General features: G+C 34.3%; 1 protein-coding gene across 7 annotated transcripts; it reads left to right on the top strand.

Annotated features, from left to right (window-relative positions):
- Window positions 1–71: 71 nt before the first annotated feature.
- On the top strand, window positions 72–19,376 carry LOC111516489 (DNA repair protein complementing XP-C cells homolog). Of its 7 annotated transcripts, XM_074171316.1 has the most exons (8): window positions 72–391; window positions 3,406–3,741; window positions 4,869–7,296; window positions 11,002–11,243; window positions 11,807–12,032; window positions 14,338–14,506; window positions 18,935–19,089; window positions 19,149–19,376. In XM_074171316.1, the coding sequence occupies exons 3-8, from the start codon at window positions 4,873–4,875 to the stop codon at window positions 19,359–19,361; spliced, it is 3,429 nt and encodes a 1,142-aa protein (XP_074027417.1). In that variant the 5' UTR covers window positions 72–391; window positions 3,406–3,741; window positions 4,869–4,872; the 3' UTR covers window positions 19,362–19,376. The 7 variants fall into 7 exon arrangements, 6 of the variants coding, with proteins under 6 accessions (XP_074027417.1, XP_074027416.1, XP_074027420.1 ...); XM_074171315.1 differs by lacking the exon at window positions 3,406–3,741 and having other exon boundaries at window positions 73–391; XR_012464581.1 differs by lacking the exons at window positions 72–391; window positions 3,406–3,741; window positions 19,149–19,376 and adding exons at window positions 435–1,116; window positions 15,347–15,789 and having other exon boundaries at window positions 18,935–19,090.
- Window positions 19,377–21,365: the final 1,989 nt, after the last annotated feature.

Here is a 21,365-nt window from a genome sequence, read left to right on the forward strand (position 1 = left end):
TAACAATATTATATTTTCCAGGTAATCTGTCAAAATTTCTGATAAGCAAGCAGCGGTTAGGAAGTGGTTATTTTTGGAACATATTCTTTTACTGCTCAGTCCCTAAACCCAGTTGCTCCGCTAGCATAGTTTATTCCGCAAAAACCATGAACAAAGAAAAACTAGTATTTATGTTCATGGCCAAAACAAATTATTGAAGGTTATGGGAATCATAATATGTAAATGAGGAAGTAGTTATTTTTGGAGCCTAATGCTGCTCAGTCTTAAAACCATAAGTTTTTCGCTAGTTTCTTCCGCCAAAACATAGTATTGAAGGTTATGGGAATCATAATATAAAAATAATTCAAAAAGTCGAAGCTCGTTAAACGTTAGCGTGGAAAGGGCAGTAAATGTATGTATATTTTATTTCTGATGGAATTAAACTTTTAAAAATTCATGAAATTATGTCGCAGAAAAAGTGTTAACGCATTATTTGTAGTTTGAATATTGCAACAGAAATTATTGATAGCCTTACAATTATGAATCGAGAAAATTTCAAACATACTTCTTTCTAATTTCTTAAATATTTTCATTTGGAAAGTATGGATTTTTCATAAGAACAACCTTGAAAATTCAATTGCCATCGACTTGAAACATATTCAGAAGTAATTTCAATTTATTATAGAAGTATAACAATCTTTCATTTTCAATCCTTCTTACACAGTGTCCATAATAGTTCCAAACTGTTTCATAAAACTCTCTAAATATTAGACTACATACCTGTTTTACTTTGTCCTTACCTTTCCCTTGTGTTTACCTTGAATGAGATTCTCCTTTCAAGGTTACCAAGTTGACTAATTGGAAGATTAGATATATTTACATTGAAAGGCAAATTTCAAAAATATACTGGTGTTTCATATTCAATAATGTTTGTACAATTTTAAGACGCAATTAAATTTCAACAATGGGGTGACCTCAAGACTCTTCCATGTTCACATTTTCACTCACTAATCAAGTCAATATTATGATGATGAAATGAATATTTTGCTCTTCAGCTGAATACTTACGAATACATACGAAATGTCATAAGACTCACCTTTCCATTTGAAAAAAAAAGTTGATGGCAGCCTCTAGGCAGTAAGTGATGCACCATTCAAAAGTTAAGAGGAGGGGTTACTATTTATGTCTGCACTGTATATTATTACACTTGAAAAATTATTATATTGCTTAAAAAAAAATCAAAAAATTATTTCCCGTCCTGAGGTAGTCATCCAAATATTCAGTTCAAACAAAGATCAATAAATTTTGTTCAATAACGTAATGAAGGAGACAAAAATGAGACTAAAATTATTGCAAGATTGAAATTTCTAAAAAGTGAGGGATTTGGATTTGGTTCTGTCAGCTTAACGCTATAAGAAGCAGAAGCCATTCATGGTCTGACAATTATATGTAGTAATATTGTACTGTACTTGAAGCAAATTTACTATGCTTTAAATATTGCACTTATGCTTAATGTACTGATCCTTGGGGAATGCTGGCAGTATTTCAATTAAGATCAACTATATCTTTCTTCACCAACTTTATATTATCAATTGAAAAATATTTCCTCTTGAATGATTCCACTGACAACTTGTACATGTTCTGGTCTCTTCAGATTCCCCAAAATGTTCAGTTCATTGCTAATCATTGCTAAAGTAAATCAAAGTAATATACTTACTTTTTCTATGGTTTTATATCCCAAATGTCTGTTGCCACATCAGCCCATGTTCAGACATCATTTAGTATAATTTATTTCATTATTCTTTTTTTCATAATATTCTGTTCGTTTTTGTAGTAATATTTTTTGTATTGCCAGATCATTCTCATGCTGAGCAGAACATTTTATTGATACAAAAAATTGCAGAAAACATATTTTATAAATAAAGTAGTTTTTAACTCTCAAACAGAAGAACAGTAACTCGAGAGTCAGAAGAGGAGATCTACTGCAAAATCAGCAGACCTGACAACACTGAACACATCGATGATTTTGTGCGATTTCTTCGTCATCTGCAGTGATTCGCCCGCAGTCTAATTGCATTATGGCTTCGTTGCATTAGAATAAAACAGAATATAGCTTTATTTTCAGGAATGACAATCACAGTGAACGTTTGGTTGAAAGTGGTAACAAATGTTTCATGGTGAATTTCATTAGTTCGGACACTGCTTAATATAATTGATATTTTAGCTATCCCTTCTTATTTTATTTGTTCTTTCATACATTTCGAATCATAGTAGACAATGGAAGTTTGAACTAATGAAAATCACAGTGAACTTACCTCTAAGAGCATCTTATTGTTATCAAAATTGAAGAAAATAATGTTAGGTACAATTGACTAAATCAATCTAGGAACTTGAAGACAATTATTTGTAAGGGTTGAAATATTAAAAGCATTTGAATGAGTTGAAATGTTAAAATCAATAAAGTGGCCTACTATGCTCTTTTCAACTGTATTATGTCTTATCAAATTCTCTCACGAGATGGATCTGCACATGATAAAGTTCTTATAATGCTAAGAAAGACAAGAGAAATGTATGCATAACTTGATGAAAATTGTCCACCACATAAAAAAACTAAATATATTGGTGGTAAGTAATAAGTTTATTTACAAATACTTACTTTTTGCCAAGAATAAAAACATTTCCAGTCATGTAGAATAACAGTTACCAGATATGAATATGGTATCTGTTTAAAATCTGTCATTTAAGTTAACCAGCTGTCGCACCCCTACGAACGACAACCCTGAGAAGTAGAAACTTGTGCGAGCTAAGGATTAACGAGGTCTTACCTTTTAACGTGTGATTCCTAACACGGAATCACACGTTAAAAGGTAAGACCACCATACTTTCGCTTATCAATGAATCTCAACTCTTTCAGATTTTTTGTTGATTGAATATTACAATTTTTTTCCAAACGAGTGGAAGGAGCTAAATCTAGTTAAGTTTTCTAAAAGGGTAAAAAGTTTTCCCAAAATAAATATATTTTATAAACATGAGAAGAGTTGATATATTTCTTTAACGGAACACAACTCAATGACCTGTGTTATACTGATTTTTTTTTGTTAATTTTATATTTCTTGAATGTTTTGTTAGAAAGTGTTTATGTATAGGTTATTATTTATAAGCTGTACTTAATAGACTCTGATGTCCATGTATAATAATGAGAAAATTCACGATAGTATTTAAAATAGCTCAAAATTTGCTTATGCAGGTCCACTAATTTTTTTGTCTTTGTATACAATTGTCGAATTGTCACTGTTATCAGAGAAACCATGCAATTCCACAGTAGGATTGTGGACTGGAATGTCAGAAAAACAACATTGGGTATTGATATTTCTTAAATTACTTCGAATTCTTGTTCAAGCTGGGTCCATTTAGTTTCCATTTCAGGGGTTGTCGTCCCATCCATTTCTAATTCGTCATGAGATGCTGCCTGAAGATTTTCAATTCAGTTTATCACTGGTGACAAGAAACCAAGTGGATTAATATCCCCCGCTTTGTCGGTAGCTTTCTCAAATTCTGCATGTTGGCATTCACTTTGTGATAGCTCAGGAAAAAAGAGAAGTCGTCAGTTTATTGTCTGTGACAACAGAAAGGTTTGAAAACTCAAATCTCTAGGAATGCTTACAAATTGATGGATTTCAAAATACTGGAAATTCACTGAATGACCAGCTGGAATGGAATTATTCACCTTTTATCTCAATCTGTTTTCCAATGTGAAAATTGGTAATTAGTTTTTCTACATGTCTATGTAATGAGTTTGTTAAACATTTTCTTTCACGATGTTTGAAATTTCGATTCGTTTTTAAGAACTCATTTAAAATTGTTAGGCATTAAGTAGGTTGAAGGTCATATGATCCAAATTGTTATTAAATAAATCACGAAATAAGTAGATTTCAATAATTGAATGGAAGTGACAGATACTTGATGAAAATCCATATTAAAACTATGTATATTGTATGATTTTCACTATAAATACATAATAGCTTCCTCAAGCGTAAACTGTCATTTTCATTAATTAATACGGGTTGAATCTGATAAGTATAGTTTCATTTTTTAACTCGATGAATCAGTCTCACTCCCTCATGCCATGCCAAAGATGGATTTCCATTAAACTTTCAGACTCGAACATAAGTGTTGCCGACGTCAGTAAAATAATTAATTAATTAGAAATTTGATTGATACACACCTTTGATTTACCGGTCTTGTTGAAAAAAAAAGTAGCACCCCTCATTGGTATTGTATTCAAAATCAGGAACTATATTCCTCTTGAAAAATATTTATTTCAGTCTTATATACTCCCAACTGCATTATCTTATCTATTTGGGGATCATCCAATCAATCAACAATAGAACCTTTAAAATAAAACTATTAAATGCATATATAAATTATCTCAATCGGAACCTACAGTGAAATTGTAAAAACCAAAAAAATTATCAGATTTGGACACACTACACAAACAAAACATTTGTTGTTTCGTCCATTCAATAACAAATAAGTAGAAATTTAAAACGTAAATTTCATAGAAATCAATAATAGTCATAACACTAGACAAACAAAATCATTATCAGTTGGTAATTTCAAATCTAATACATCATCTAAATATTTTTATATTAAATATGGATATTTTCACATTTCACTGTTTGCTCGTTTATTTAGTTGATCCTACTCATAAACTTTTATTTTTCTTGGGATAATAAAGACAAAATAATTGATTCTTAATATATGACCAAACTTTTTATCTCGTAAAAGAATAACTAGATAATGTTATAAGAAATTATTGAAATGTTCATTAAACTAACATTCGAACTGTTATATGGAAATCAAACTTAAATAATTGAGATATTTTTCAGAACAATGCGACGTACAAGGAGGTCAGTTAGAAAAGAGCCAATTCATGATAGCAGTAGTGACAGTGAAGATGATATTCCTTTGAAAAAGCTCCGGACAACATCAAAAAATGTTACTGAAAAAACAAAACCTGCAATTAAACCAAAAAACGATGATTCATCTTCCAGTGAAAGCGATATTGAGAATTACCTGCAAAGAGTAGATAAAATCGATTTTTCTTCGTCATTTTTCAACAGTCGAAAAGAAACTGAAACTGAATTCGAAAAAATTGAAAAAAACATGTTTTCTGGAGTTAATATATTGAATGATTCTTCTGATTCAGACCTGGAAGATGTAAAAGAGAATTCTGCTAATGAAACTGGATTAGTGGCAAAAGAAACTGAAGCCCCTGTGCAGGTAGAGGAATCAAAACTAAATTTCCAGCAACTTGCAGAGTATACTCGTAAAATAGAAGAGGCTAAGAAACAAGTTGAAGAATATAATGCTAAGAAAAAACTGAAAGAGGCGAACACAGACATATCCTCATTATTAGCCAAGGGTGAGTTGAAACAAATCACTCTAGAAAATATAAAAGAAGAGGATTTACATCCGAGTGATTTTGAGAGTTCAGAGGATGATTGGGAAGAAGTCAAAGTTAAAGATCGGCCTGAGAATAAAGTGTCGCAGGCGAGTAAAACAGGTTTGGAGATAACTGTAGGTGAAATGCCAGACCATTGTAAGAAGAAGAAGGGGGTCGATTTATTGTCAGCAATGAAGAGAAGACTTAATCGTATTAGGAAAGAAAACCAAATATATGTACACAAGGTTCATCTTCTATGTTGGATAGCTCATGGAAACTTCTTAAATTCAACTATTAACAATACTCATATTTTAGGATTGGCTCTCTCACTTTTACCATCCGATAAATGTTATCCATCTGACAGGATAGATCTGGGTTACCTTGAACAAATAGTGCAGTGGTATAAAAAAAACATCAAGATTCACGAAAAACCTCTGCAGAAAGATCTTACACTGTTGAACTCTTTACAACTGCAAATCAATAAAAAAGAAGCATTTGATAAAAAAATGTATGTTCTTATATTTGTTGCGATTATGAGAGCTTTAGGAATCCAATGTAGGCTTGTTCTTTCCTTCCAAGTCGAGCCTCTGCGTCCACCTGCTAGTGAGTTGCATTCCTTATCAAAAGAAGTTGTCGACAAAAAAAATCTAAGTACAAAAAAAGGAATCTCAAAAAATACTACCAAGTCAGATAACACAAAGGAAATTTCAAAGTACGATTCTTCATCTGAGGTGCAGAATAAAAACATGAAACCCAGCACTTCTGTGAAATTGGAAGTAAACGTCAAAAAAGAGGAAAGTAAGGAAAACCAAATGGAAAAAACCTCGACAAATCAGGAAGATTCGAAAAATAATAAACAAATAAGAAGTGTTGTTCGCAGTACCAGGATATCAAATTCGAAATCAACTTCAAAGAAAGAAGAATCGGCAAAGAAAGAGGGTCAGGAGAAAATTGATTCTCTAACTATAAATAAAGTTAAAAAATCATCTAGATGTGTTATGTCAAATAGTTCAAAAACGGGTGCCCACGAAAAATCTAATCTGCCAACCATAAGTGAAACTAAAAAAGCGTCCAGAGGTACTATGCCAAATGTTCCAAAAGTAATAACTCGTTCAAGGTCTAATCCTGATTCCAAAGGAAATTCACTTTCAAAAAAAAGGAACATGAGAAACCCACCTCAGCTTGATGGAGTGAATGATTCATCAGATGAACTGGATAATATATGGCAGTTAGATGGTCACAGCGATGATAAAAAACCTAAAAAAATCATAAAGTCAAAAACACTTGATAATAGTAAATTGGAATTGTCCAAGAGCACTTGCAAACTGAGAAAACGTGCCAGCTGTTCAAACACTAATGATATGAAAGAAGAAAGTTCTGGAGATGAGTTCTTAGCGAAACCACAAAAAAAATCGAAAACACCAAACTTTTCAAAACTGCATTCAAATGTTTCGAGTGTAAAACCCAAACAACAATTAGACGTGAGAAACGACGTAATAAATCTAATCAAAGGACGTATATCTGAACAAAAGCATATTGATCGAAGTAAAATGGTAAAGAAAAGGAGAAATAAATATGAGCAAAGTAGCTCTGACAGTGACTACTTCCCAGAGCCCTTAAAGAAGAAGCACCATGACAGTGATAGTGATCTGGAGTATTTTGTTCCAAAAACAAAGGTTAAAAAAAGAGTCAGCGTGAAACGAGATAGGCCTGGAGCAAAAATTGTTTCGGATGACAGCGACTTGGATGAATCTGGAAAAAATAAAAAGAAGGGAGTCAATGTTTGGGTAGAAGTCTTCTTGGAGGCAGAGGAGAAATGGATTACAGCTGATGTTGTTAAGGGACAAGTCCATTGTGTTCGTGAATTATATGTAAGTGAGATTTTTTTCAAAGAATTTAATAGAAGACAACCATATTCATTAAAGTAAATACGAGGTATGTTCAAAAAATGAGGTGATTGTTCAAACTTCGCGCACTATGTACATTCGATTAGCAATTTTTTCATGTTGGTACACTCGTATTGAACATATGTTTGAAGTTTAAGCTGTTCAGCATGTTTATTTTGTTGGTCGGCGATTTGAAAATGGATCAAAGATTTTGCATCAAATGTTGTGTGAAAAATGGAACCAAGTTCTCAAGAACACTTGAAATGTTGACAATGGCATACGGTGATTGTTAGGTTAAGGTTAGGTCCAAAGTGAGTGGGTCTATTCGACCCTCCACCGCAACCCGCAAGGTTTTATTCTGGCTCACACCTATTTACACTCGACCAAATAAATCCAGCTTCTTAACGAAGCCGATTAGTCTGTATAGTGAGTGGTCTTTCAGGTCAGATGGTAAGAGTACGGCTCTGCCGAACTCTAAAAACCTGATTCGATCCCCAGCGGGGCAAGCACAAAGTATATGTTCTGTTAATGAGGTAGTCGGATAGTCAAGTTGCAAGATTCCCACCTTGATACACACGACAACCTTTCCATATGAGGGTTTTTGCACGTCAGCTACACCTGACGATGCCTTAGATTCACCCGTGCAGGGCTTTTTCGCCTCTGGTTTTGGTGAATCATCACTTGAACTCAAACGTTTGCTAACCTACTCATGGGGGTTTTGTTCCCCCACCTGAGACAGATTTTGCGTACGCCGCAATTTGGTGCAAGGCGGTTTTATAACGTACCCCGCTCTTGAGGAGACGACTCAGTTGTTTCCTGGCTTCACCACCAAATCTTTTTACGGTTCAGTTGTTGGATCAGGAGTTGAGGAGTTAAGAAGCTCTTGCTCCTGAACTAAATTTACAGGGAGGTCAGTTGGAGTCGTAAACTCGACATCCATCTCCTCTGTAGACTAGCTCCTGAATTAAATTCACAGGGAGGTCAGTTGGAGTCGTGAACTCGACATCCATCTCCTCTGTAGACTTGCTCCTGATCTGAATTCACAGGGAGGTTAGTTGGAGTCGTAAGCTCAACATCCATCTCCTCTATCGACTCAGCGTCAGAAAGAATTTTTAAGTTTACTCTGTCCATAAAAGTTCCACGAGTTGCTAGGGAAAAAAGTCAATCACGGCAGAGCCCCGCATTACCGTGACAAGGCGATGCTACGACGAGAGGGCGCCCAGTATCTCGAAGGTTCCGTAAGGACAGCTGATAGGCTCAGTGTCATTCATCCTCTCGGCACGGATACACACACCTTAGGATTAAGCCATCGTTGGGATGTCATTCAGTTAGGGAATGACAGACCCACAAGTGATTCTGTCATTCCCGTATCCAGCGGGGCTACGTGGAAGCAGGCATCCGATGGCCGGTTTGCTCAACCCCCACACCCAAGCCGAAAACAGCATGCACAGTGGTTCAGGCAGTGAAAGATGAGCAAGGACAGCCAACCCGCCACAGTGATTGTACCCTCGTCGTTGCTTGTTCGTAATTTTTCGGCCAAAAACAACACCATAATCATTCCCCAGCCACCTTATTCACAAGATTTGCCCCCCTGCGACTTTTTCCTGTTTCCAAGATTGAAGAGACCCATAGTAGGACGGCGTTTTGCTACGATTGAGGAGATAAAAACTGAATTGCTGAAAGACCTCCAGGACATACCAAAAAGCGCATATGAGAACTGCTTCGAGGATTGGAAAAAACGCTGACACAAGTGTATTACATCTGAGGGGGGCTACTTTGAAGTGGAAAAAATTGAAATTGATGAATAATTGAATAGTTTTTGAGAAAAATGAAAATTCATCCCATTTTTTGAGCAGATCTCGTACATTTCCAATACACTCCGTTCCCTTAAAGACCTTGACAGAAATGTTAAAAGAAAATTAAAAACAGAAGTCACCCCTATATTGCATTGTGAAACTCTTAATAATTTCTTTTTTAAATCATTTTATTACACATATCAATATATTGCTATCTTTCCATCAGGTATGATTTTTAAGATGATGAATCTAATTTATTCAGTACAATTGAATAGTTCAAATAATTGAAACCCAAAGTTAGGTCTGTGAAAACGCTGAAATATTTTTTTCGGATTCATAATACATTTTTCATGAGATTCATGAGGAATTGTATTACATTGTGGCATTCTTTTTGATAATTTTTTTTTCATTTTCAATACAATCCGATTTTTCTGCCGTGCTTCATTGAAAACCATTTCTAAGACACTGTTACGTTTTTCTCCGTGGGTTGACCAATAATTGACTGCACTGAATAATCAAACTTAACTTTATTTCACTTTAAATACAACAAACACTTCAACTAAAACTTAAACTATTATTTAAATGTCTATCGCCTTATTAGATCACTGTAACTTCCACTTGACTATGTCGATATGCTCGCTGCTAGCGTTTAAATATCGTAATCGAATGCCGTAGAAATTTCGGCGAAATTCCGTCGAAATCGGTAGCATTATTCTCGCTGCTTCTAGAGTGGTAGGGAATATCATATATTCGCGCGCTTTTAGCTACGTCACCATTGGTTTATGTCTACCAGTGGCGGCCCGCGTTATTTTCTTTCGGGCATGATTTACAACAAGACATATAATGAACCTTTTTCCTGAAGTACGAAAAATCACTCACTAGCAGCGCTAGTAGTTCGGTAGGGACAAACACTGGCTAATCCTCATATAAACATATGGTAAAGTACAATTAAAAAATAATGTTTTTAACAGAAGAAGATGTCCCTGGAGCAAAACTAAAATTTGCAACTGTAAAGGATAAAAATGTTGTAACATTAAAACGTTGGCTTGCTTGCCGTAATTTAAAAGTAACTTAAAAAAGAAGTGAATTAATGGACAGGGTAGTATACCTACAGACTCTAGTAAAAGAGTAGCGGTAGATTCAAACTGTAATGAAAGAAATTTAAAATAATTATGAATTTCAGATTTATTTCCGAGTAAAATATCAATCAAATATAGATGGTAATGAAGTAAATTTAATTAAACATAATAAATGAATATAATTTAATAAACGATTGAGGTTATATCTCATTCTAAACAATGGTAATTAACTATGAAAAATTTACTATTCATTTCATGTTTAGAGCATACATATTTATTTATTTTTTGCACTGTTAAATCCACTCTCCTCGAAGCATGTATCCATTTCTTACGTCTAACCTCATTAATATGAGGTTTTATAAATGGTATAAAAAACACGTTTTCTTCCGGATATCGATTATCTGACGTACAATTCGCAAAACAGCAATGCTTTGTTGGCATTATATTTTCATATAATAAATTAATATTACGTAAACAATACTGTTTTACATGTGAATAGTTTATGTTTGTCTCTACTACTAGTGCTGCCTCTCGTGACACGTTCGCTGTACTATTCTCAGGAAAAAGGCTCATTGGTTTCATAAGCTATTTTTGCACTAATGAAAAATTTTCTTCTTCATGATACTGACTCCATTTTATTTTAAAGCTAGTAGCTGATAAAAGCGTTTGACCAATGAAAAATTCTCTATCTTATTAATTTTCGAAAATTTTTCTTGGCTTATTTCATACTTCATCTTTTTTTCATACTTAATTTTTTTTCATACTTCAGCTTTTTTCATTCTAGAAATAGATTGTTGTGAATATATGCATTTCAGAGTAGAGCAACCCACCCAATATCTTACATCGTCGCTTGGAACAATAACAACACTCTCAAAGATGTCACTCTAAGGTATTGTAAAAGCTTCAGTACGGTTACTCGCAAGTTGAGGGTTGATGCCAAATGGTGGGACAACACTCTCAAGCCCTATATAGGCAAGGAAACCGCTAGAGATAGAGAAGAGGATGAAGATCTAAATCGGCAACAACTGGATCAGCCAATGCCAAAAGCAATATCTGAGTATGTCCATTCATTATGAAGATTTCACTATTCAACAGAGATGTGTTGGGAAAATTGTGAAACTCTTCAATAATGTATTATATGATTTGACAATTTGATGAACTGAAAAAGTCAGTCATAGAAGTCATTAGAGTTTCACAATTTCAAAATTCAATTTCAAGTCAGAAATTGAATGGTATGCTCAATTTTTAAAATTTATTTTTGAAACTTTGCATGCAGCTTTCTGTATACGCAAACTAAAAAGCTGCTTGGGGAATAAATATTGAAGTCATATTTCATTCAGTTTGTGGAATATTCATACGACTATAAAAATTGACGATTTGAATTGGTCAAGTTCTTTAATTCCCCCTATTACTCACATTACCATTTTCTTATATTTCTTCTAAGATATGTATCATTTAGGATACTCATGATTGAACACTTTGAAAAATGAACCCCTGAGTCGGTTAGCCCAGTTTGTACACTTTACGTGAAACCTTATTGACAGAGATGATGTTGAGTACAATTTTAAGAACATATTTCCTATTTGTGACTCGATTTCATTTTCCAATATTTTTTTCTAGATACAAAAATCACCCGCTGTATGCTCTAAGGAGGCATCTGCTCAAATTTGAAGATATATATCCCCCTGATATCCAACCGCTGGGTTATGTGAGGGGTGAACCAGTTTATCCAAGAAACTGTGTGTTTGTTTGTAAATCCAGAGATATTTGGTTAAAAGATGCCAAGGTTGTTAAACCTGGTGAAAAGCCATATAAAATCGTTAAGGCACGTCCAAAATATGATCGGGTAAGATTTCTCAGATAAATCTGGTAAAATATATTATATAGTAATATAAGTAGTGGTCATTATATACATTGATGAATTTCCTACCAATGAATGTCATAAATTGTATCAAAAAAACACTTCATCATAAAGTTTGTTAATGGAAAAGTAAAAAGACCAAAATTTTGACACAACCTGCAATGTCTTCAAGCTTTATAATGAAATCGACCCATCACTTCGTACTATGAAACTATATTCATTTCTAAACAAAATGAGAGATGGTCTCTTGGCCAAGAATGAATAACTCAATATATTTCCACATGTAATATTTCTAAAATCAAAAAAAATATTTGTATGCGATCAATTAATATTCTACTTGTTAACCTGGGGCTGAACTAGAACTTTTCCAAATTGTTTTCAGCTCCATTTAGCATTCCTATTTCATACACACATTGTTTATTAAACATGCGGCAAAAATTTAAGAGACTATTCTAAGGATATTTTGTCCTTTGATGATTTTTGATTAGTGTCCGACCGAAACTGGTTTTTATGACCGAAACCGAATTTCGGCAACGGTCTCAGTTTCGGCCGAAACCGAAACTTCCTTACAAGGATTATGTTTTGAGGGAAAAATGAAGAAAACGTTATTATAATCAGCCAGTCTTTATTTTTTATCTTTAAATCACAACGTTATGCAGTCCTCGACATTTTTACTTATTGATAATCAACATAACAACCCCTTATTTAAGAAAAAATATTAATTGCACCTTAAAAATACTTAACATAAGTGAGGTGTTTATTTGAGTAGGTGTAGATTCTTCTTTTGAATATTATTAATGGTTTTTCAAAAATATTAAACTTGAAATTACTTATTTAAGTTGTTACCTAATATCACAATAGGTACCAAATATTTATGTAATAAACAAAGTAAGTCACGACATGATTAGGCACTTGGACGCAGCAAAATGTCTTCATAGCTTGTTTATATGAAATTCAACGCAACGAACATGACCGATCACTGCGCGAGAACTCCCGAATGCAGTTTCGGTCGCAGTTTCGACAGATTTGTCGCCGAAACTGAAACTAAACCGAAACCCGTTTTTTTGCCGAAACTCGATGGAAACCGAAACTGAACTTTCGGTCGGACATTATTTTTGAAAGGACGTTTTGTTTCAGAAACACGGAGCGAGAAAAAATTTCGACAATAACAATTTATTACCAAAAATCACATGTAATGTTTCTTAGTCTACAAGAACTGTTGAAAATGACTACTCCCGCTTGGGTGCAAGAATCCAATCTTCTTCTCATCAACTCCCGACCTCTTTAAAAAACACAGAATCGTTTCTAATTGCGTTATACCCAGCAAATTGAATGTCTGCAGCCGTTTGTAGCAATCGGAATGTTGTTGATAGGTTCCAACGGAATTGTTATTTTTTATTACTTGGTTGGTCCAGTGTAGTACTATACTTTTATTTAGGCTACGTTAATAATTTTTAAATTACCAAAATTGTTATTGTCGAAATTCTTTTGCGCCCCGTATCGTTGAAACAAAGCGCCCTATCACAAATCATCAAAGAACAAAATATCCTTAGAATAGTCCAAGGAATAGTCCTTTAATTTTTTGCCACATGTTTTATAAACACTCTGTATATATACGATTTTTTGTCCTTTTTGAAATATTTTTATGTTTATATTGAACCGTGTAATTGAATGCATAAACATTATTATTATTATTTATTTGCATATACTTGAATAGAACTTGAATTTCTTGGGAAAAAAATATACACATTATTCTAAACAAAATTTAAATTTCGAAATGAAATCTCTAAATATTCATCTCTCCCTACACCGTAGGTTCTGATAAATCCTTGCCGGAAAACAACTACTTCCCCGGCTAATACCACGTTAGACATTATGACATTTAGTCTCACAGGTGTTAACTAGTACCAGCTCCATCTCGTGAACAAAGTCTCAAGCGGAAAGAGACATGCCATGTACAGAGATCAAACCGTGTCTGAAAATTGTATTGAAGAGGGCTACAAACGAACTAGAAAATAGATATTTAGAAATATTTGGGAGAAATTAATATTTCGAGGGGTTATAGAATATATTTTTTTACTCAACATATATTTATTACTAACTATTATTTAATCAGTAGATAATTTTATAATGTGACTTTGAACAAGGATTCCAGTATTCTAGACTTCAAATCCAGATACCTGCAATGCAAATGTTTTGTTAGTTTCTGTTGATGACTACATGTATTTCCTCACAACCAATTAATTTCTGAAGGTGTCATATATTTATAATTATGCATTTTTTTCTTCAGCTTTCCAACAAAATGATCACTGATCAACTGTTGGAAATATTCGGTCCTTGGCAGACAATGGATTACGATCCCCCCACTGCTGAAAATGGTATTATTCCTAGAAATGCTTTTGGAAATGTAGAACTGTTCAAACCCTGCATGTTGCCCAAAGGCACCGTACATCTTAAACGTAAGCATTTCATATATGATCTTAGAATAAATTCATTTCATTGTTGACATCAAACAAAAACTGAATTGTGACCTCATTTATATATTTGGGGCATTGCGCATCTAAGAGGGTAGTTTCACATTATTCTAACCTAAATCAGACAGTGCATTGTTTTTATTCATTTTCTCATCCATCGTCTCGATGATCTACCATGATCATATCAAGCATATTCTGGTGTAGCCATGTTTATCGTGACACTTTTTTTCAATCATGAACAAATTCAGCTTTCCGATTTCACTATTGTTAATTAAGGTGCAGTCTCGCCATAAACAAGATTCAGTTCGACTTTGATTTCAACATTTTTACCCCTCAAATAGAGATCTTCAACTTTTTCCTTTTTCACAAAACACCATAGTTGCTATTACGGATGCTGATTTAATAATACTTAATAATTTTTAGATTAGTTTATATATACCACAAACTAGTTGCTTTTCTGGGTATATTATATATTCTTCAAAGTTCGACGCTTTGCCATCATCTCAGATGGAATTATTGTTCGTTCTTCATGAGACGTAAATGATTTCTCATTACTCTTTTACCATAGGAAATGTTTATTACTGGAGTTTTTTCCCAACACCAAACCGTTATTTTAAAACCTCGACACGTGTTTCCATCACCAAGTGATCATCTTCAAGAGGAAGGTCTTCCTTCTTCTTGTATATGTGAATATCATTCAATTTATATTACACTTCGTAAATTCTCAAATTCATGAATGTTTTTCAGCTTTGGTAATTTTTTATGAACTAATATATGGTGTGGTCCATTAAATTTGCAACAAATGAAACATTTTTTATCAATTAGACCGCCAAAAGCCCATGACAATCGAGCATGTACTTGAAAATGTACTTGAACGCCATGGAACATTGTTGAAACAGCTAGAACAATAATGTAAAAGAAAAACTGAAGAAAAAGCATTGTTGCATTGCTAGAAGAATAAGAAATAAAAAGAAAAGTGGAATGGAAAGAAGACCGAGAAATGTTGTTCAAACAACTAGAAAGACATCAGTATTTGGAAAAGCAAAAAAAATTACTTTTTATGAAAATGAGTGGGAGTCAAAGAATTTTCCAGAAGATGAAAATCGAAAAAGTCGAAGGTGAAATATTTGAAGAGAGAAAAAGAAGTTCAAAGTGAAGTCTTAGGTAAACTGCAGAGTTTCAGTGATCAAGTGAAATATTTTGAAGAAGAATTGGGGGAGATTAAAGAGCGGTGTCAATGAGAAGAAAATAAGAAACTGGGCAAAAAGGTGAGCTAACTAAAAGACCAACTAGATTATACCCACATAGCCAGCCATCCCATTTCACTCCAACATCAGGGACATGATAAAGTAAAAACTGTTGTCGACCATTCATTGTGGGCCATGTACCGTCGACAGATCGAGGCAGCATCCAAAATGAATGGCTAAAAGGAAGAGGAAAAGCCCACTGCATCAGTACTGGTACTGCATGGTCAGGCACTGTCGCAGAAATTCAGTTTATATTCATGTATTGCAGCATAAAGTCTCTAGCACAAAAAAGACCAATGAGAGCTTCAGAAAGATCCTTCCGCCAACTTCCATTTGCAGAATAGAATGTCCTCATATTAGATTGTCTCTATGTCATATTCACAAAACAAGAAACACACTTTTGAAATATCATGATGTGCACTCACATCAAATTAGATCTAACAGCTGAATCTATCCTTGACTAGAGATCTGGTGTCGAAGGGATCGACTTCCCTATGTACAAATGTATATAATGAACTGCCAGAATAAATCAAAGTGAGACAACACTGCAGATACTTTTGTAATCTGTATATTGAGTAGTAAAATTGTGAGTTTTTTCACCATATAATTTTTTGTAATGTTACTAATTTATTGTGATTGACATGTCTTGTGCTAAACAAGGTTTTGGATGAAATAAGTGATTGATTTTCTTAACATTTTCCCAATTGTCAGCTCCATACAAATGTTTCTAAAGAAAACGTTTTTAAAATAAAACAAATTTGTATATGTAAAGACGTTTCAATACTACAAAACTGCGAAGGACGCCAATTGGCGGCATTTGGTCATTCTACTTTGTGCGAGTGACGCCTTATGGCATGTGTTTCTCTCAATAAATGTGTTAGTATTCAGTCCGCAATGAACAGAGGTGGTTGTATTTCAGTTCGCACATTTAAATAGTATTGTTCAAGAAGATTTTCGGGGTGGTTCGTAATTTCGTGAATTTTAAAACTTTCTACAGCCTATTAAAATATTAGTGAAGTAGACAATAATCTGGCAGGTCCTTCAGGTGTTAAAAGACGTAAAGTGACAATAAGAGATTCAAATAAGCTAACAGTTGATGAAATGTTACGGTTAGTGGACTGTTCAGATGACGAAGATGAAACTTTTGAGCTAAGTTCTGATGATGACCTTGAGTCAGAAAGTGAAGGGGAAAAGTTTTTCGTTTGTTTTTATTGTTTTGTTTTCTGTATAAAGGTGTTTTCTGTTTGCTATAGATAATAAGGCAGAAGAAATAATCGACCAAGAACACCAGGTAACATTCAATACTGACAAAGAATATTGGCGAGATATTTGTTCCGGTATGAAACATTTTCCTTTTACTGAAACCAATCGAATGCTTGTTGATCTTCCGACAGAGGCGAAACCCTACGATTATTTTAGACTTTTTGTTGATAATGGGTTTCTTGAAAATATCATAATAGAAACGGATAAGTATGCAGAAAACTTGTTTTTGTTAAGAGGTGGTAACGAAAGGTCAAGGATAACTGATTGGAAAGATCTAAAAGAAGAAGAGCTCCTGAAGTTTATTGGTTTGGTGTATCATATGGGCAATGTGAAACTGAACAAACTCCAAGACTATTGGAGGACCAGTTGGCTATTCAGTTTCAAATATTTTTCGGATCACAGCCGGGATAGATTTTTGATGATACTCAGGAGTTTGCATTTTTCTACGAATCCGGATCCAAATCAACCCGAATCAAACGACCGTCTGTATAAAATTAGACCATTTATTAATTGTTTCAATGAAAAAATGAAGGAACTATATTATCCCAGAAAAAACCTCTCTTGGAGGAATCTATGGTTTTGTGGCGAGGTAGACTATTGTTCCGGCAGTACATCGCAAATATAAGCGACATAAATATGGACTGAAACTGTTTATTTTGACAGTGCCGAATGGGCTAATACTGAATTTGGCAGTTTACACCGGCCAATTGGATGAGATGGGCGGTAAAGGCCATGCACAAAAAGTTGTTCATCACGTAGCAAAAGATTACCTCAACAAAGGACATTCTATTTATATGGATAATTATTACAATAGCTGTCAATTAGCTAGAACCTTGATAAACCTTAAAACATACTGTACTGGAACTCTACGCAGTGACAGGAAAGGTGGTCCTGTTAAAATTTTGAAAAGTATACTGAAAGTTGGGGAATCAAAGCCCAGTATTCAGATGGTATAATGATCGGAAAGTGGAAGGATAGAAGAGATGTTACCTACATATCCACAGAATTTGAAAACCAAATGGTAGAGATAACTAATATAAGAGGAGTTGCTAAACAGAAGCCTTTACTATTTGTGGAATACAATAAATACATGGGCGGAATAGATCGTCAGGACCAGATGATGTCCTACTACCCTTCTTTGAGAAATTATTCTGGTATAAAAAACTTGGTGTTCATATCCTGCAGCTCCTTTTGTTCAATTCTTACGTGAAATTTTGCAAATATTCGAGCAGAAAAATTATATTATATGGTTACCGTTTAGCTGTGATTGAAAATCTATTGCCTGATATACCACGTAGAATAGAATATATGGTATCCAAACACGTACCTATTAAAATTGAAGCGGTTGATGCTACAAAGAGAACACTAAGAAAAAGGATGTCGTTTTTGTTTCCAGAAGAAAATCAGGAAATACACTGTGTGGGAATGTAAGACTTGTCCAGATTTTTGACCAAAAAAGGCAAATGTAATATAATTTCATTTTGTTTAAAAACATTTTTTTTAACTTGCTGTTGTATTTTTTTCCACTTGTATTTTTACCCACTAACGCCATATGGCGTCATTCGCATATATCCTTGAAACTCTGGTATTGTGCGTAGGACGCCAATAGGCGTCCAAGCCTGATTTTTTTATAAATGAATAATTACTGCTTTTCACATAGAAAAAAACATTAGAATAGCATACAGCTCCAAACACCTTATTTAAAAAAATAAGGTGTTTAAAAAAATTATTTTACACAGTGAATGTGTTTCTTTGAATTTTATAAAATGAATCTTCTTCTCGTCTTCAACTTGACCTATTGACATTAATTTTTATCGCAGTCGCTCAAGTGTAGAAGAGAAACTTATAAGAGCATTTGTCCTTAATGGTCCAATCCATTAAATGCCTTTACTTTTCATTTCAGTTCCCGGCCTCAACAAAGTCTGCAAAAAGCTGAATATTGATTGTGCAAGTGCTATCGTTGGTTTTGATTTTCATGGAGGTTGGAGCCATCCAACCTATGATGGATTCATAGTCTGTAAAGAATTCGAAGACAAGGTGGTAGCTGCATGGGAATTGGTAAGAATTTTATTGAGTCATTTCCTAGTTTTGTCCTAATCCAAACAATACTTTCCAAGGAACAAGAGGAAATGGAAAAGAGGGAAGCCGAAAAAATCGATAAAAGAGTTTATGGCAATTGGAGAAAGCTCATAAAGGGTTTGTTGATACGTGAGAGGCTCAAGGTCAAGTATGACTTTGGTGGTGAGAACTCGTCAGAAGTACAAAAGGGAAAGAAGTCACAATTGAAAATAAACAAACGTAAAATTGTTAGCGATAGTGAATCTGAATAAAAAATTTTTACTTATCATGTATGTATGTATGGCCTCATCAACACGGTGCAGACAGGTGTAGAGTCAGGCAATACCTGGTTACTGAAAACGGGAAACAACACATATGCACAGAGTCACCAACAGGAGCATATCTGTGATTTCAGTTAATGGCAGTTCAGATCTAACATTCCAAGGAAACAACTAAAATGACTACTATAACTATGCGTGACATCTGGGTTCAGAAAATGAACACTGAAATATGTTAACGAATTTTTTTGACATGAATAAAAAAATCTTACAAACATAACACCGCGCTGATAAGGCCAAGCAAGCTGATAAGGGTAAGCAGCAAGCGAGAAATGTGTACCCTTATCACACTATATTTCCAATATTTCGATAGTTATTATTATTATATTCAGAGAGAGCTACAAAATATTTGTGAGATTAATATATAAGAATAATAGAGTCACAACTAGCTCTATGTGCCAATTTGTCAAAATTTTAGGACCATAATATTATAGTCCGTTCATAATTTGTCGATAGCACAAAATGAGGGCCCAAGTCATAAAACGGTCGTAAAACTCGTAAAATCATAGGAGGAGGTTCCTGAGGTGTTTATTCATTAAATATAAAGCTTCAGTTTATATTCGAAACTTGCGTTGAAAGGGTGAAGTTGTTACGAACGAAAATAATTTTTGGTTTAGTACATTTTTTAATCGCATTTAATTTACGGCTCGTTGGTGTTTCGGCGTCTACGGCAGTAATTAACGTCTCTAATATTTATTTTGCGAATTTTGTGCAGTGCGTGAGTAACTTTTTTTCATATTCCTACAAACATATACGTATCTTTCGTTCCTGCTTGTTTTGTTTGATTGCTTGCGATGGCTTCGTCATCATCATCAACATCATCAAGTTTTACACCGGTACTGTTGCGTACAGTCAGTAAGTCTGTCTATTCACCAAGAGAGAAGACTATTGTTTTGAACGTTCACGATGCTCTGGTTTCTCAGAATCCCACAAACACTGTTCAGAACATAATCAAGAGTTGTGCCAACATGACGGGCGTAGGGGAGTCAACAATATATAGGTTCCTATCAGAAAGAAAAAAAAAAGGTATAGCTAACCCAAATACAAACGAATACTTAAAGAGGGGGAGAAAACCTATTGAAATTGATGAATTTGCCAAAAATGGTATTCGAAGGAAAATTCACGAATTTTTTTACAAAAAAGAAATACCCAACTTAAACAAAATTTTACAAGAAGTTAGAGACGACCCGGATTTGCCTCATGTCGGACGAACCAAATTGTGGCAAGTTTTAAAAGAATTAAATTTCCGGTGGGAGAAATCAGACCGAAAATCACTTTTGATTGACCGGGAAGAGATAATATGTTGGAGAAGAAAGTATCTAAGATCTATACGAAAATTTCGGGCTGAAGGGAAGGCCAATTTACTATCAGGACGAAACGTGGGTAAACGCAGGTCATACTCTCACAAAAATTTGGACAGATAAAAATATATCAAGCTCCAGGCAAGCCTTTATGGAAGGTTGGTCTACTGGTATTTCCCCACCCTCTGGTAAAGGCAGTAGATTAATAGTTTCTCACATTGGCAGTGAAAAAGGATTTGCTAAGCATGGTTTGTTGGAATTTGAATCCAAAAGCACAAAAGACTATCACGAGGAGATGACAGCTGATGTTTTCGAAGAGTATTTTGAGCAGATGATTGAACATAAACCACCAAACTCAATTATAGTATTAGATAATGCACCTTATCATTCACGACTAGTTGAAAGACTTCCAACGACTGCGTGGAAGAAACAGGATATCATTGACGGGCTGCGGAATAAGTCCCTGCCTTACGAAGATGGAATGACTTTTAAACAGAACTTTTAAAAATTGCCCGGCAACACAAATCTAAGTTCAAGAAATACGTAGTTGACAAAATGGCGGAAAGACGAAACATCATAGTCCTTAGACTTCCACCCTACCACTGCGAATTAAATCCAATTGAACTCATTTGGGCAC

Source organism: Leptinotarsa decemlineata, unplaced genomic scaffold (assembly GCF_025532065.1).
Source record: "Leptinotarsa decemlineata unplaced genomic scaffold, Ldec_3_MD MMD2_tig00000010_RagTag_RagTag, whole genome shotgun sequence".
Taxonomy (NCBI): Eukaryota; Metazoa; Arthropoda; class Insecta; order Coleoptera; family Chrysomelidae; genus Leptinotarsa; species Leptinotarsa decemlineata.

Bases quoted from the DNA above. Each gene is read 5' to 3' on its own strand.
- LOC111516489 (XM_074171314.1), top strand. The intron at 11,244-11,806 runs GTATGTCCATTC...ATTTTTTTCTAG, and splicing joins ATGCCAAAAGCAATATCTGA to ATACAAAAATCACCCGCTGT. The intron at 14,507-18,934 runs GTAAGCATTTCA...TTTTCATTTCAG, and splicing joins AGGCACCGTACATCTTAAAC to TTCCCGGCCTCAACAAAGTC.